General features: G+C 54.1%; 3 protein-coding genes across 5 annotated transcripts; 1 reads left to right on the top strand and 2 right to left on the bottom strand.

Annotated features, from left to right (window-relative positions):
* Positions 1–108: 108 nt before the first annotated feature.
* On the bottom strand, positions 109–7597 carry OSCAR (osteoclast associated Ig-like receptor). Of its 2 annotated transcripts, none has more exons than XM_082436707.1 (5): positions 6879–7597; positions 6197–6229; positions 3851–4150; positions 2665–2946; positions 109–2189 (listed from the first exon to the last, which is right to left on the bottom strand). In XM_082436707.1, the coding sequence occupies exons 1-5, from the start codon at positions 6994–6996 to the stop codon at positions 1951–1953; spliced, it is 972 nt and encodes a 323-aa protein (XP_082292833.1). In that variant the 5' UTR covers positions 6997–7597; the 3' UTR covers positions 109–1950. The 2 variants fall into 2 exon arrangements, with proteins under 2 accessions (XP_082292833.1, XP_082292834.1); XM_082436708.1 differs by lacking the exon at positions 109–2189 and adding an exon at positions 2244–2490 and having other exon boundaries at positions 2629–2946.
* Positions 3963–10383, top strand: NDUFA3 (NADH:ubiquinone oxidoreductase subunit A3). The gene is made up of 5 exons (XM_082436811.1): positions 3963–4047; positions 7643–7909; positions 8129–8203; positions 9622–9699; positions 10230–10383. The coding sequence occupies exons 2-5, from the start codon at positions 7777–7779 to the stop codon at positions 10319–10321; spliced, it is 378 nt and encodes a 125-aa protein (XP_082292937.1). The 5' UTR covers positions 3963–4047; positions 7643–7776; the 3' UTR covers positions 10322–10383.
* Positions 10384–10440: 57 nt separating this feature from the next.
* TFPT (TCF3 fusion partner) lies at positions 10441–16990 on the bottom strand. 2 transcript variants are annotated; one of them, XM_082436750.1, is made up of 6 exons: positions 16607–16990; positions 15840–16098; positions 12880–12950; positions 11301–11370; positions 10998–11216; positions 10441–10593 (listed from the first exon to the last, which is right to left on the bottom strand). In XM_082436750.1, the coding sequence occupies exons 1-6, from the start codon at positions 16627–16629 to the stop codon at positions 10474–10476; spliced, it is 762 nt and encodes a 253-aa protein (XP_082292876.1). In that variant the 5' UTR covers positions 16630–16990; the 3' UTR covers positions 10441–10473. The 2 variants fall into 2 exon arrangements, with proteins under 2 accessions (XP_082292876.1, XP_082292877.1); XM_082436751.1 differs by lacking the exon at positions 16607–16990 and adding an exon at positions 16400–16506.
* Positions 16991–17025: the final 35 nt, after the last annotated feature.

The raw sequence follows: 17025 nt of genomic DNA, 5'->3' as shown, positions 1-17025 counted from the left end.
AATAAATTTATTAAAAAAAAAATACTGCTCATCTTTCCTCAAATCGTGTGTGTGTGTGTGTGTTAGGCATGGGGATCATTACATCAATGAAGGGAATCATGGCCAGCATTTTTTTTTTTTAATGAAAGCTTCTTTATTTATTTATTTATTTTTGGCTGTGTTGGGTCTTCGTTTCTGTGCGAGGGCTTTCTCTAGTTGAGACGAGCGGGGGCCACTCTTCATCGCGGTGTGCGGGCCTCTCACTATCGTGGCCTCTCTTGTTGCGGAGCACAGGCTCCAGACGCGCAGGCTCAGTAGTTGTGGTGCACCGGCTTAGTTGCTCCGTGGCATGTGGGATCTTCCCAGACCAGGGCTCGAACCCGTGTCCCCTGCATCGGCAGGCAGATTCTTAACCACTGCGCCACCAGGGAAGCCCCAGCATTTTTAATAAACTAGAATATGTCAGTGCATCCATGCAATGGAAGTAAATATTGCTTCGTGGAACTTGAATTTTAGTTTATATATATAAAAATGGATAAGTGTACAGGGTTGAGATACAAACTTTGCTTCTTAATCTATGTCCTCTCCCCAAAAGGGGGGGATGAGGGGAGTTAAAGCAGCTGATCTGAGGTTTTGCCGTCTTTCTCCATGTGTTGGGGACAAGTTATCTCTTTAATTCTCTCTAGGACTGAGATGGTAGATTTTTTAAATATACTTATTTATTTATTTATTATTTTTGGCTGCATTGGGTCTTACATGCGGCACGCAGGATCTTTCATTGCAGCGTGCGGGCTCCTCTTCAGCTGTGGCATGGGCTTAGTGCCCCGGGGCATGTGGGATCTTAGTTCCCTGACCGGGGATCCAACCCGCGCCCCTGGCATTGGAAGGAGGATTCTTAATCATTGGACCACCAGGGAAGTCCCAAGATGGTAGATATTTTTAGTTTCTCCTTTCAAAGGTGAAAACTCAGAAGGATCTGTAGGTTGCTCAAGGCTACCCACCTAATGAGTGGTGGGGCTGGGACTGTCCAAAAAAAAAAAAAAAAAAAAAAAAAAGGAAGTCATCCTCTTCTCCATAAACTGGGAAGAGAGGAAGGAGAAGTTGGAGATTTTAATAAAAACAGAAGAGGATGTGTGCTCCACCCAAATTAGGCATAAATCAAGAACACATGAGTGCGTGGTAAAACTTGCTTAGGGATGGAAAATGTGTGTTTGAGCATGAGAAAGGCATCAAGATTAGCCAGATAAAATTAGAAGTTAAACTAATAAATTCAAGAGAAAATTGTGCAAGTAGCCAGGGCTTCCAGAAGGAAGATTTTAGGGTCCAGGTCAAAGGTCTCCTGCACACGCTGCACTTGCTGTTGCCTTGGCAACAGACCCCCCTTAATGATAATGACGGTTCAAGGAAAACAGCTGTGAGCAAATGAAGCTGTAATTGGAGAAGAAATTCTATGGTGGTCTTATCTTGGTCTGCCTTTGGGGAGGGTCTGAGTAGGACTTTGGAAGAGGTTTGCTTGGCAACCAAGAGTGATGTCATGAAGGGAACGACGGTGAGTTGCGTGAAAGGTGAGCTGGAGCATGAACCACTGGAAAACAACTAGAATTTCACTTGGGATCTGCGAGTCGGATAGAAATAGCTTTTATACGGTAGCTGACATTTAATGAACGTTTTCTGTGAGCCAGTCACTGTTTTAAACCCTTCAGATGCATTGTCCACTTAACCCTGATGAAGTGGGTATTTTCAGTGCTCCCATCTTACAGACAGAGCAACCGAGGCTGGGGAAGGGTCGCTCTACTAATATCCCGCAGGGAGCGAGCAGCGCACGGGGCTTCCAGCTCAGGTCTTCCTGGCGAGGTAGGCTTAACTGCACAGATAGTGCCTCCCGCTGATCTGGGAGGTCCTGGAGAAATGACCCAAAAGGAAGATATCCAGGGCGTGGAGCAAAGGTTATTGTTACTCGGGAAGCTGGGCTCAGCGGGGAGGGCTGTGGGTCTCCTGGAAGGGCGGTCCAACCCAAGGGATTCCAGCTTCTTCACCATCCTCTCTGGGAAGTCTTCTCTGTCCCCTGAGGCTCAGGCCCAGATGATAACGAGGGGCGCGATTCTGGCTGCGCCGGTCGAAAACGAACAGCGTGCCCAGAGCCATGAGGACCAGGCCCGCCAGCCCCAGGCGGACGAGGTTGCCCTGGGTGTAGTCCGAGGAGCCCGAGCCTGCGGGGCCAGCAAGGAGGAGAGGCGGTCAGCGTCCGAACCACAGGTTCGGCCCTCCCTCTGGCTCCCTAACCTCCAGAGTGGAGTTGGGACGCAAATCCCAGTCTCAAACTTGAGGGGGGTCGATGGGAGCAGGGGCCCCGGACCCCTGGGTCTGAGGGGGGAGGGGCTGGGGCCCTGGACCCCTGGGTCTGAGGGGGGAGGGGCTGGGGGTCTGGATCCCTGGGTCTGAGGGGGGAGGGGCTGGGGGCCTGGACCCCTGGGTCTGAGGGGGGAGGGGCTGGGGGATGGACCCCTGGGTCTGAGGGAGGAGGGGCTGGGGGATGGACCCCTGGGTCTGAGGGGGGAGGGGCTGGGGGATGGACCCCTGGGTCTGAGGGAGGAGGGGCTGGGGGACCGGAGTCCTGGGTCTGAGGGAGGAGGGGCTGGGGGTCTGGACCCCTGGGTCTGGGGGCAGAGGGCTGGGGCCCCTCACCGGCCGCGCTGATGACCAGCGGCTCGCTGCGCTGGGACAGCACGTAGGGGGCGGAGGGCGTGTGGTAGTAGCAGCTGTACGTGCCGGGCGCGCGGGCGCCGAGCAGCGGGAAGTCCGCCCAGGGCTGCGCCGACTCGCGGTACTGCAGCGGGGCCGCCACGCCCTCGCGGTACAGCGCGAAGCTCATGCCCCCCAGGCGGCCGGCGCAGCGCAGGCTCACGTTGGCCCCGGGCGCCACCACCGGCCCGGGCAGCGCCACCAGCGACGGGCGCGGCAGCTCGTCTGCGGGGGAGGAGGACCGGGACAGCGGGGCTTGGTCCTCTCTCCCCTCCCCTTCTCTCTCTCCCCCCTTCCTCTCCCCATCTCCCCCCACACTCTTCCCGCTTCATCCTCTCTCCCCTCCTCCCCGACTCTTCCTACCCCCATTTTCTCTCCCCTCCTCCTCCCTCCTTCCTCTTTTCCGCTCTCCTTTCCTCCCTCCCTCTCCCCCTTCTCCTAGTCTCTCAGCCTGTCTCCCCCTGCACTTCTCTCTCCTCTTGTCCTGGCTAGTGTCTCGACGTCTCTCCCTTCTCTGTGGGTCTCCCTCAGCTTCTCTGTGTCCGTATTCCTCTCTGTGCCCTTGTGCCTCTGCGTCTGTCTCCCTCCCTGTTTGTCGCTTTTTCCCACTGTGCCGGTGCCTCACTAAAATTCTGTTTTTAACGTCCCACTCGTTCGTGTTTCACTCCCCCGGGTCTCAGAGGGTGCGTCTCTCCCAGAGTTTCTCAACCTCAGCACTAGTGACTTTTTTTTTTGGATCTTAGTTCCCCGACCAGGGATTGAACCCGCGCCCTTGGCAGTGAAAGCGCGGAGTCCTAACCACTGGACGGCCAGGGAATTTCCACTAGTGACATTTTTGGATAGATCTGGATAATTCTTTGGGCGTGGGGTGTTGGGGGGTTGTACTATCCTGTACACTGTAGTATGGCTACCCGTGGGATGGCAGTAGCAAACCCTTCCCCAGTCGTGACAAGCAAAAATGTCTCCAGATGTTGCCAAACTTGGGGTGGGGGTGGGGGGAGGTACAATCGCCCCTGGTTGAGAATCACCCCTGTTTCTCTGGTGTGTTTTCTCTCTCTCTCTGCCCCTCCTCCCCCTCCCTCATCCCACCTGTGTCCCTTCTCCACACCCCCCTCCCCCAGGCTCTCACCTGTCACCAGCAGTTCCAGGGCATCACTGGGGTGGGACCAGACACCTGGTCCCCAGTCTAGCTTCTGGTAGCAGCAGCGGTAATTGCCCCCCTGGTCTGGGGTCACCTCCTCCAGGAAGAACTCCGCCAGCGCCGCAGATACATCCCGGTAAAGCACAGGAGCAATCTCTCCAGACTTGAAGAGTGCAAACCTCCAGGTGGGCTGGGGTGCCCGGCACCTCAAAGTGACGTTGACCCCGGGGGTCACAACTGCAGCTGGCTGAGCCCCCAGCCACGGCTTGGGGTATGAGGCTGGGGGGACTGAATAAATGGGGCTGCCTGGGTCCTCAGGCTTCCTAGGAGCCCAAGGAAATGAGGGGGTAGGAGGAGAATCTCCTTGAGAATCACTGGCCCTTTCTCAGCCTCAGTTCCCTGCTTGTAAAATAGGGGAGACATTGGACCCCAACCAAGGCTTGTCAAAATTAGCTGCAAATCAGAGGAGCAGGGCATCAACTCCTGACCTTTACTCCATGGTTTTTAAACATCACTTCAAGGGATTGGGTCCCAGAAATCTGTGATTTCAAATTGCCCTCCAGAATATTTGTACCATATTTGACATATTTCAATAGTTGCCAAAACTTGCTATCTATTTGGGGGAAAAAATTGTTGGATCCCTACCTCACACCATTCCCCAAAACTAATTGCAGATTAATGTAAAGAACTACATGTGTTTTTTTAAAAAAAAAAACTATAAAAAAGTATTAACAGAAAATATAGGAAAATATATTTGTCTTGGGGGTAGAGAAGGCTGTCTTAAAATATAAAATGAAAAAAAAAAAAAGAAAAAAAATATATAAAATGAAAAACTCAGAAGGGACAAGGTTAATTAAGTTGACAGCTTCAACATTTTTAAGCTGTGTATGAGAAAAGACATATAAATGAAGCTAGAAGACAAGTGACAGCACTGGCAGAAATGGCTTATTCATAAATCACATAGGTTACGAGTGTAGAAAGAAATTCTAGAGCCAGTTCAGCTGAAAGTTGGGCAAAACATATGAATAGGCAATTCACAGAAGAGGAAGTCCAACTGACCAAAACACATTTGGGGGTTATGATGTGAAAGCTGTCCAACCTTAGTGATATTATTTTTTAAAACTAAAACAATAGTAAGACATTTTTGTCTCTCAGGTTGTCAAAAATTTAAATAATGGTTAACATTGTGTTTGCGTGAATATGTAGTAAAACAGGCACTTAGGTGCACTCAGTTGCACCTTTTGAGAAGTCATTTTGTCAGTTTCTGTCAAGACACACAAAGGGCATGACCAACCACCCAATAAGTCCACCCTAGACAAATGCACTTACATGGGCACAAAAAGCTTATACAGAAACGCTCACTGCAGCAATCATTGTGAGGGGAAAAGTTGGAAACAACCTAAATATGCATCAAGAGGACCAAGTAAACTAGAATCCAGCCGTACAATGGCAAATGCTAGACAGCAGCTTTAAAAAAAGAGAGAAAAAGGTAGAGCTAGCTACAATGATATGGAAATGTCTCCAAGAGAGATTGCAAAGTGAAAAATGTAAGATGCGGAACAACGTGAGTCACGAAATATCAGTTTTGCTTTGGGAGAAAAAGAAGTACAAAAATACATACGTGTGTTTGAAAGCATGGAAATTTTTTATAAGGATTCAGAGATTATTTAAGGAAGATGAGGAAGGGGAAGAAGGAGGTTGTTATATGTCCCTTGATAATTTTTAAAACCATGAATATATGTTAGCTTTAACATTTAAAAAATAATTAAAATAAATTGATAGCTAAGATATTAATGTTTCTCCAGGTGATTCTTATTTGAAGTTGGAGTGTAATGGAGGGAAACTGAGAGGAAGAAGAGGTCTCACCCATCAGAAACCCTGGAAAGAAACCCAGAGCTGTCTCAGGGTGGAGGACCCTACTTTCCAAAGGGGAATAATAGGCATTGCCAGAGATCCTATTTCTTGAGCCCTGCACTTTGCCAAGCTCTGAGCCAAGGGTTTTATGCATGTGATTTTATTAAATCCTCACAACAGCCCATTTTACAAAGAAAGAAACTGAGTCTTAGCATTCAGTGGTTTGTTCAAGGTCATAAATGAATACGATGGTGAAACTGGGGTTCCAGCTTAGGTCTCTTTAACTCCAAAGTTCATGATCTTCACTACTTACCTATACTGGTCACTAAAATGAATGAGGAAGGAAGGAGGGAAAGAAATAAAGGAAGGGGGAGGGAAGTAAGGAAATCTGGGGTGAGGGGAGGCACCAAAATAAAATCTGAGTAGTTGGAAATGGGGTGTCAGCAACACACAGGAGAATGGGTACGGAGTGTTACTCACCAGTTGGAGTGATGTCTGCGTGACACACCAGCCCTATAGAAGGTCAAAGGGGCTTGGTCTTGTCAAACCCTTCGGCTGCTCCCGGCCCCACCTCATTGGGCACCCAGGAATCTAAGTCCCCAGGCCCTCTATCCTCTGGGAAACAGAAATCTTGCCCATACTTCCTCCTCAGTAGCCATAAATTCACACTTCCAGTCCCCACTTATTTAAGAGCCCAAAAGTCTGGACCCAAGCCCCTCTTGCCTCTGTACCCAAGAGTTCAGGCCCTTGGATTCCACCGTTTCCAGGAGACAATAATCTGAGCCCACAGTTTCTCCTCTTTGGGCTGCAGGAGTCTGGGCCCCCAGTTTCTTTCTTTCCCAGGTGTCTTGGCTTCTCCATCTCCCTCCCACATCAAGATCTAGGACTATAGGTTCTCTGTCCCTAGGAATTCAGATCCCTAGCCCTCTCCTGCTTCAAGATCTAGAGAATCCTGCCCCCAACTTCCTCCTCTTCCAGGAACCCAGGAATTCAGGACCCCTGGGTCCTCTTGCCTTAGGACCCAGGGGTCTGAGCCCCAGTCCTGTTATTCTGGCCTAGAATTCCAAACCCTCAGCTCGTGCCTCCTGATCACCCTGCACCTGCCCTCAGGGAGACCCCAGCCCAGCCAGGGGCCCAGGGAGAAGGGGGTGGGGTGTCTCACAGAGAGTCAGCAGCTGCAGATTCATCACCAGGGCCATGGTGGGCAGTTCTCGGCGGGAGCAGGAACAGGAGCCAGGGCTTGGCCGTGCCCTCTCCCCTACCAGGAAATGAGGCAACATCAGAAAGCCAGAGCCCTATTTAGGGAAGGAAGGAGCGAGGTGGGGGCCCCTGGGTGATTGTGTCACAGCCCCATGGTGCTGTGGAAAAAGTTGGGAGAGGCCGCAGTCATAACTGTTGTGTTCATTAAACTTAAAAAAAAAAAATTAGCACCTGTTATGTGCCAGACCCTGTGCTACACGGTTGGGGGAAAGGGGCACAGAAGGGAGTCAGACCCCATTACTGTGCTCAAGTAGCTCCCAGCCTGATGGAAAGGCAGATTCCGACGAGGTTAGTTAAAACAAAACAAAACAAAATGATGTACGCTATAAGGGAGGTCACATAGGGCACTGTGAGAGTATACAGAAGGCCCCTAACCCTTCTGGGATGAGACTTAGGGCTTGCAGGACGAACTGATTTTAAGCTGAGACCTCAAATTGGTGATTCGTCCTCTCCCAGCCTCCGTTTGTCCATCTGTAAAATGGGCTCTCATAAGTAAACTATAAAATGAGGACTGATGCATTCCGCCTTAGCTGGACCTCAGTAGGAGGACTGGAAGTTACTCCTCTGGAACGACTTTCTAGGCTGATGGAAAAAACAGAGAGCGGCGGCAGGTGCGCCAAGACAGGTTTGCACTTAAATCTGCAGCGCCGCCTCTTTTCCCCGCAGCCGTCGGCTCGGACCGCTGTTCTGCGCCAGTGCGCACGCGCGGATTCAGCCCGTGGAGGCTAGCGGGCCAGGACCACAACTCCCAGAGTGCTCCGCACCCCCCCGCCACCGCCTGGGATTGCAGTTCTGCGCCAATGAGCACGCGCGGACTCCGACTGAGGAGGCCGTGCCCAGGGACCACAACTCCCAGAGTGCTCCGCGCCCTCGCCGTCGCAGCCGCCGCCGCCGCCGCCGCCGCCGCCGTTGCCGAGACCAAGATGGCCGGGAGTAAGTGCGGGTTCTGTCAGCACGCGGGGATGGTACCGGGAACCCCGGGTGGTGCTAGGGGTAGGGCAAGACGGAGCCCCCGTGGAGACGGTGGGGTCCGGGCCGGAGGGAGACGCAGAGGTCACGAGGGGGCTCCTCCAGGGCGGGGGTGGCGCGAGAGGGGTAGAGGTCACCGGGGGCATCACCTGCAGGGGTGACCCTCCTCGCCCACCCTTCCAGGAATCACCGCCTTTCTCAGGAATGTCTGGGCCAAGGAGCCGGTGCTAGTGGCATCCTTCACCATCGGGGGTCTCGGTGCGTGAGTGCCCCAGGCGCGAAAGTGCATCACCCGCAATCAGCGTCCCGGCTTTATCTCCTCCACCCCCTAGAGGTCCCACTGCCCCCCACCAATGCTCCATCGCCACCCCCACCATCGTTCCATCCTGTACCCCCGAGACCCGACCGCCGCCCTCAACGTTCCGTGTCCCCACTTGTATGAACACCCCCACCCCTAGTATTATGACTCCTCCACCACCCTATCGCTCCCCACCCCGTACACATCCACCGAAGAGGTCCAGAATCCCTTCAAAGAAGAGGTTGTCAACCCTAGCTGTGCATTATAAAAGCTAAAAAAAATAATAATAAATGAAAAGTAATGTCCTTATCCTCCCCTTTCACCCTCATCCCCCCCCCCCCCAGATTCTGAATTGAATTGGGTGGGGTGGAGGTGGGGCTAGGGAATCTTGTGTCTTGTGAAAATCCCCCAGTGATTCTAATGTGCTTCTGCGAATGAGAACCTCAGCTGTAGAACTGGGCTACTCAGATTTCAACGTGATGCTGTGGGTCTTGTTGAAATACAGGTTCTGATTCAGTAGGTCTGGGGTGGGTCTGGGGATGCTGCATTTCCAACACGTTCCCAGGTCTTGTCAATACTGCTGGTTGGCAGGACACACACTGAGTGAGGTTCTAGAACACAGTTGTCCCACACGGCAGCCACGGATCACACGGGCCACTGAGCACTTGAAATGGGGCCAGTATGAATTGAGATGGTACATGTTACCCTGATGTAAAGCATACACCGGATTTCAAAGACTTTGTATAACAAGGAGTATATAAAATATCAATGTCTTTTATGCCGAGGATATGTTGAAATGTTTTGGGTATACCAGCTTAAATTTACTTTTTAATTTGTATGTTTTATGTGGCTATTAGAAAATGTAAAATTACATACGTGGCTCTTACATTTATGTCGGACAGCACTGACCCAGAATATTCCTTTACATGCCCTGCCCCACCCCCCATGACGCCCTACTCCTACCCCAGGTGGACTGTAATTTCTCAATGACTGTTCTTTGTACAAAACCTTCTCCTCAGTTTGTAACAGTTCATGATTTCTCTGGAACATTCCCAAGACACCCCCGACCCCCACCCCTTAATATGCTCCATGGCTCAAATGCGCTCATTCTGTGACCAACCCTTCCTTCCTTCCTGTGTCTTCTAGGTCCCACAAGTCTGTGGATGCTTGGCTTCCACCCTCACTTCCAAAAAAAAAAAAGTCTTATAAACCCTTCTGCTGATGTACGGGGCTCCCAGGGTGCCAAGGGGCCTCCTGGAGGTGCTGGACCCCGCTGCTCCCCTCCCCGCATGCACTTAACCCCCATCTTGAAAAGGCTCAGCTACTGTCCCCGCCGCCACCTCCTTCCCCTGGGCCTCACCCCTGTGTCTCTCCGCAGCTATAATCCTGCCTGCACTCAGCCCCTACGCCAAGTACTCCATCATGATCAACGAGGCCACACCCTACAACTACCCAGGTGAGTGGGAGCCAGGGCAGCGACCTTGGACCTTGCTGAGCTGGGGGCGGAATGATGATGGGCAGGTCTTTCCTCTGCAGGGAGCCAAGATTTTGCAGTGCAGTCGGGACTCTCTTTTTTTCCTTCAACAGATATAATCCACATGCCGTAAAATTCGCTTTCTGTCTGTTTTTGCACTTTGAGTTTCTGTCATGGTTCCAGATTTCTGTCCTTGTCTGGGTTCCCAATCTCTGTTGCTTTCTGGAGTTTTGTCTTCCTGGGTCTCCACCTCTCCAGGTCTCTGTTCTGCTTCCTTGTATCTGTTGGGTCTTTCTCTGGGTCTCCTTTCTGTATCCATCGTTCTGGTTTCCCATGTCTCTGGGTCTCTATTTCCCCACTTCCCTGCATCTCTGATTTTCTGACCCTTACTCTCTTTCTTATCTCTCCCCGGGGTCCCGTTTCCCTCTCTGAAAGTAAGCTGACAGGCCAGCCCTTCTCTGTGGGCCCCCAGCGATCTGCTCGTCTCAGTGGCCCACCCTCCTGTCCCACAGTGCCCCTCCGAGACGATGGGAACATGCCTGATGTGCCCAGCCACCCCCAGGACCCCCAGGGCCCAAGCTTGGAGTGGCTGAAGAAACTGTGAGCTCCTCCATTGACAGGGAGAGGCCCCCTCCCTGACGGCCCTCAATAAAAATGTGAAAACCACGCCCAGCGTCTGAGTGTGTGCGGCTGCAGGTGGAAGCAGTGGACAGCGGCCACGGCGAGTGTGGGAGTTGGTTTACTGTGTGGGGGGGGTCAGTCAAAGGCGGGGCTGGCTAGGGTGGGGTAGGGCAGCAGTTTGTCCGGCCCCCGAGAAACCCAGCTGGAGTCTAGGGCCTCGTCCGCTTCAAAGCCGAAGTCTTCCTCGACCTTAATCTGGGGGAGATGAGAACAAGGCGTGAGAAGGGCCCCGGCCTCGCTGTTCTTTCCCAGGCCAGACGGCGTCCTCTGTGCACCTCACCAGAAGTCCCGGCATCCCCAGGTCCGCGTGCTCTCCAGTGTCACCTCCCTCACCCACCTTCTCTCCCTCCTCTGCCACCAACCCTCCCCGGTTATCTTTTCTTCTACCCAGAGCCTCCTCCAGATCTCCCTTCTCCACCCAAGCCCCTTGCCTGGCATCTTCCAACTCTTTCTCCTTCCCCGGCCAACGCCAGCCCTGTCCAACCCTTCCAGCTCTCCCCGCCTTGCAGGGCCCAGCCCCGCTCCCCCGGCAGCGCAGCAGGGAAGCCCAGGAGCCCCAGTCCCGCCCTGCGGACCCCTGGACTCCAGGCCGCCCCCACCTGCACTGGGGCCAGTTCTGGAGTCAGCGCAGCTCCCACTCGGCGGCCGTCCCGAGGTGCTCGCCGCCTCTTCCGCCCGCTGGACCCCTCGCCAGGGGCCGGGCTGCCAGGTTCTGGGGGTGCGGGCGTCCTTCTAGGCGGGGACAGCCCCTCTTTCTCTGGAGGCTCGTTCTCGGCGTTGCCTGGGGTGGGGGCGTCTGTGCCCTGGCTGCCCTCGTCCTGGCAGACAGGGAGGTGGGCGCGTGAAGGCTGCGTCCTGGGCTCCCGGTTCTCCCAGCCCACCCGCGGCCGCATCGCACTCACCTCCAGCACGATGGTGAGCTGGCTCGCGCGGTAGTCATCGCCGTAGGAGTCCAGCACTCTCATGAGGAACCTGCGGCCGGAGAGAGGCCGCCGGGGGGGCAGCTTTATCTTCCGGCGGTTGGGAAGGGGGCCCGCGACAGCCCAGCTCTGACTCTGAAGCCAAGGCTCTCCTGGCCCCAGAAGGTCTGAGACACCCGGTGGCAAGCACTTGGGCAGCCAGTGGGGCTCTGGGCAGGACCAGGTGACCTGCACCTCCGCTCCTGCTCTGTCATCTGGAGGGGACAACCCCAACCGGGCGGCCCGCTGACCACGACCCTGCAGCTTGATGACAGCACTGCAGTACTCGGCTTGTAAACAGTCAAACGTAAGTTATTATTTTCATTAACCCCTGGGAGGCGGGCCCAGAGCACTCACTGGTGATGCTGCTTTCTCTTCCCCACCCCTGCTTCTAAAAGCTTTTTGGTTTTTTGTTTGTTTTAAGCTCTGATTAGATGGTCCCCATAAGCCAGCGCCTGGGTGGAGCGTTTCACGTGCACAGTCTCTTATTCTACAAGTAGGTATCAGGTGTCCTCTCTGTGCTATCCACCACGGAAGCCACTGATCACCTGTCACCGTCCTTGAGCGCCTGCCACGTGGCGAGAGTGACTGAGGAATGGAAATTTTAAATTTCGCTTGATTTTAGTTAATTTAGATGAAAATCGGAACCGCGTGGCTACCAAGCACATGAAATGAGGCTCGTGCAACTGAGGGAGTGAATTTCCCATTTCACTTCGTCTTAATAAACTTGGCCTGTGACCACTGAGGAACTGAATTTTCAATTTCATTTGAATGAATTGAAATTTATTTTAATGAATGTTAAAATTCAACTTCAATGTAAGATAAAGTCACCACTGGCAGCTGGCATCCTGGACAGCACAGGTGCGGACAAGAGGAGGGCCCAGGGGCTGAGCCCTGGCTGCTGCAGGTTCAGGGTTTGGGGAAGTGAGAATGAACCGGCAAAGAGGCAAGAATCAATGGCCGGGAGGAGGGGAAACGGAGGCAGATGAGTGACCTGGCCAAGAAAGTGCTTCGAAGAAGAGGGTGTATCCACTGGGTCAGGTAAGTGGAGGGCTGAGGGCTGACCGGGGGTTCTCGGCATCACGGAGACTCTGTCGTAAGGCCTGTTCTCCTAATTTCATGGAGATGGGGACCCAGTGGAGTGGTGGGCCGGCCCCAGAGCTCACTCTGCGTCCTGGTCGCGGTAACCCGAAGCGGGAGGCTCAGCTGAGCTCATCCCCTGTGGGCTCCCATTTAATCCTCAGCAGCCTTGTGATCTCAGTGTTCACCCTTAGTTGATGGGGAACTGGGGCTCGGAGAGGGGGTGGGGCTTGCCCTGAGTCACACAGCAGAGCGGCGCCTGAAGCTGAGTCTGCGACCCTAAGTCTGGTCTCCTGCATTCTGCTACACTCCGTTCAAAGGGAGCACACCACTCCCCCCGAGGCCCAGGGCTCAGCTTTCTTCCAAGGCCCAAGGTGGTGGTGACGGGCTGGGGAGCAGAGGCAAGCGACGCAGGCCCGGAGCAGGTGTGCAGGGGGGTTACCTCCGCTCCTGCTGGAGCCTCCGCGTTATCCTCTGTACCTGATGGAGCCTGTTCAGGACCCGCTCGTTCACCTGCGGGGAGGTGGGAGAAGACACGGGTCAGCCGGACTCCGCGTGCTCAACACGTGGTGAATGGGGCCCCGCTGGAGGGCGACTGGCCCAGGACCGTCCCGGGGCCTCCAGGGCCCGCTGTGTCTGCTCCTTCCCCCTCCTCACTGCCTCTCTTGCTCCTCTCCCGCATCCATGGCACTCACACTGGCCTCCAAGCTCGCGCTCCAGTCCCCTGACACCATCCTGTGCTGGGGGCTTTCCACGTGCTCTCCCCCAGGTGCCCGCAGAGCTCTCTCAAAGGCTGCACTCAAAGGCTACCTGCTCGGACCTCCCGTTAATTGCAGCAGCCCCTCCCCCACTTCCCACGCCAGAGCGTCCCCCTCCCCCTTCTCAGCTCCACTTTTCCATCGCCTTATAGCCTCTCTCGCTATGCCGTGTCCTCACTCTCCGTCTCCCCCACCAGAACAGAAGCCCCAAAGGACCAGGATTTGTGCCTCTGTCCCCGGTGCCTTGAGCAGACCCTGGCAGAGGGGCGCTCCCTAAATACTGCTAAACAAATGACTTCACCTAGCGATAAAATGCTTGAAGGACACCAAACTGGTAGATATGCTGGAGATCAGGGCAGGAGGTGGCCGCTTCAGTTAAGGTCATCAGAGGAGATGTGTGCCCAAGCGTGAAAGAGTATGTTCTGCTCCTGCGTCAGAGAGACCTGGGTTTGAATCCCAGCCTGCCACTTCTCAGCTCTGTGACCTTGGGCAAGTTACTTAACTTCTCTGAGCCTCAGGTTTCTGAACTGGTAAAAGGAGAATCATAACAACTTATTCCTGGCGGGGGACGGGGGAGCTAGGAGCAGAGGCTCAAATGCAACTCCGTTTGAGCAAATGGTTGAGTCTCTTTGGACCCCAGCATCCATCTGTTGAACAGGGCTCAGGATACCTGCTGCTTGGGGGGGGGGGAGGTGCATTCCCAGATGTCCTTGCGTGCAGCCCCCAGAGCAGGCCTGGCACGCAGCGCGTGCTCACAGGTGACAGTGCTCGCTCTGACAGCACCACCCTTGCTGTCAGGCCCTGTGAACACACAGTGACGTGAGGAGTCTGGAAATCACGGGCGGGGGGTGGGGAAGAAGACAGAGGAGTGGTCGTGGAGAGAAGAGAGGTTGGGGTGAGCTGAAGGATGAAGCGGAGGCAAAGCTACCTGGTAAAAGATACATAGTATCTGGTTTATGTATATTATGTAAGTTTATATTAACACGTACATAAAACCATATTACAGAGTGCTGCAGGGACTTCCCCGCTGGTCCAGCGGTTAAGACTCCGCGCTTCCACTGCAGGGGACGCAAGTTTGATCCCTGGTTGGGGAACTAAGATCCCACAGGCCACACAAACAAACCAACCAAAAAAACAAAAACCAAACAGTACTGCTAGGAACGTCATCGGGCTACCTGTCATCAGGTGTGTGTTCATACGTGTGTCTGCCGGGTACGGAGGGAGGAGTGGGACAGCTGGCCACAGGCTACGCGTGGGTTCAGCCTTCGTGCGGCTTCAGGGGAATATACTTTACCACCTGGAGCTGACCCTGCTCCAAGCCCACTGCCCTCAGCCTGGCATTCAAATCCCCTCCCCAGAATCCCCATCAAACCAAACACCTCTCCAATCCTGAGTAAGGCCTGTGCTACACAGAGTCCCAAATGGACCTTTCCCTCCAGCGTGACATGCTCCTGCTTAATCTAAGACTTGATGCAAACCTCACCTCCTTATTAGTTCTCTAAGTCGTCCCTCTCTCTCCCTCTCCTTGACTCCTACCCCAGCTCAAGCCGCCTCCTCTCCTGCCTGGGCCACACCAGCCCCCTTCCAGAACTCCCCCAACACCGTTGTTATGGGTTGGATGGTGTCCCCCCCCAAAAAGGTGTGTTGGAGTCCTAACTCCCAGTGCCTCAGAATGTGACCGTATTTGGACACAGGGTCTTCACAAAGGGAATCAAGTTAAATGAGGTGACTGGCCTTAACCCAATATGACTGGTGGTGTCCTTATTGAAAGAAATTGGGATATACACACACACACAAGCACGGGAAGATGAAAGCAGAGATCTACAAGCAAGGAACACAAAAGATCTCCAGCAAGCCACCAGAAGCTAGGGAGGATGCCTAGAACAGACAACAGATTCTCTCTCGCAGCCCTCAGGATGAACCAACCCTGCTGACACCTTGATCCCAGACTTCTAGTCTCCAGAACCATGAGGCAGTACATTTCTATTACTTAGCTATCCGTTTGTGGTTCTTGATACAGCGGCCCTAGCAAAAGAGTCCAGCCAAATTCAGAGAGTGTTTCAAACACTGACCCTGTCCCTCCCCTGTTTGAAACCTTTTGATAGCTCCCCATCACTCTCAAAAAAAAAAAAAAAAAAAAATCCAAACCTCTTGCTCTGGTGTTTGTGGCCTTTCAAGATCTGGGCCCTGCTTACTGCTCCATCCTCATTCCCACCAAGGAGGCTAATGCAGTGATTCAGCAGAAAGAACCTGAGGCTGGGCAGAGGCGTGGGGATGGAGGGGAGGAGAAGGACCCCAGAGAGATCTGAGAGGCAGAACAGACAGGACATGAGGAGCGAATGATGTCAAGGGTATGGGAGATTTGAAAAGCTTGATCGGTGGGGAGCAAGAGAGGCACCTGTGAAACATCAGTGAGCTGACCTGGGCTGTCAGATGATGCTCCTAGAGGAGACATCTCTCCAAGGTGCCTTGCACAGTGCCTGACACATAATAGGTGCTAAACAAATGAATAATGAATGAATAAGTGAATGGAAAATTCATTCAGCCGGGCAAGGAAGGCTGGGCATCGAGACAGGCAGAGACTGGGAAGGATTGGTAATGGAGGTCAGGGGACCCCAAAACAGGGGAATCCACACTCACCTACCTGCTCGATCTCCCGGCAGCGCCGACCTAGCGCCTGGTACTTCCTGCGGTTTAGTTCCCGCTGGCGCCGCCGCCGGCCCCGGGCTGCCTCTTCCTCTTCATCTCGCTCCCGGAGCCCGGAGCCACCCAGACCCCCAGATACAAACTCCACTTCTGTCTCAAGCTCGCTCTCCAGGATGTGACCACCGAACAGCGGAGGCAGCGCCAACTCTGAGCCTGGCGGCGCTGAGAACTCTTCAAAGCCCACGGCTGCCATGGTCCTGTAGAGTCAGTGGGCTCAGGGACCCTGAATACCCAGCCCTTAGTCCCTCCTCCCACAGACCAGGAGCCCAACTCCCAGACCCCTCCTCTCTCTGATGCAGGAGTCCGAGGCCCCCAGCCCACCATTCCCAGGATCCAGAAGAGTTCGAGCCCCGACCCCTTCCTCCCAGGATCCAGGAGTCCAGAGCCCCAGCACCCGCTTCCCAGTATCAAGGAGTCCAGACTTCCAGACCGTTCTTCCCCGAGTCCCACGGGGAGTTCGAGTCCCCCAAGCCCTCACTCAGACCCAGGAATCCTGACCTCCAACCGCCTCGCCTGTCAGATCCAGGAGTCTAGACCCGTAGGCTTTTCCCCCAGGATGCTCGAGTACGGACCTCAGTCCCTACAAGAGTTATAAGCCAAAGGAGTTGCAGGAACTGCAATCCCCGTCAGTCCTCAGCGCAGAAGACCGCTCTTATGCAGCCGCAATGTCTTTTGGGATTCGTGGTTTTCCCCCAAGCCACTCACCCTTCTCTCTGCTCCAGTTCCATCTCTCTCCGACTCCGGGCGCCCCGGGCCTCAGAACTTCCAACCTCGCTAACCTCTAGGTTAAGTCGTTCGCAAAACTACCTTTCCCATCAGGCTTCACGACCCCAGCATCCGGGACTTTGCCGCTATGCCTTCTGGGAGCTGTAGTTTCCTATTTCCGGCTCCGCTCCCCAACCCCTCCACCTCCACCTCGACTCCCGGCTGAAAGCCTTGCTTTTTCGTCGAACGCCTCCACCAGTGGTCTGAGTTGCCCTCGACTTTATTCTTGTCTTGACACCCTGTCGTCAGACTGTGGCGATTCTCCTATCAGGCTCAGTCACAGCGGGCGTGAGCCGGATAAAGCCCCTCTCTTCTCTCCTGCTCATCCCTTCTCCGCCTAGCGGCAGGTGCTAATAAAG

Source organism: Balaenoptera physalus (assembly GCF_965194825.1).
Source record: "Balaenoptera physalus genome assembly, chromosome: 19".
Lineage (NCBI taxonomy): Eukaryota > Metazoa > Chordata > Mammalia > Artiodactyla > Balaenopteridae > Balaenoptera > Balaenoptera physalus.
The sequence above is the reverse complement of the archived record's forward strand: the minus strand, read 5'-3'. Positions and strand labels throughout refer to the sequence as shown.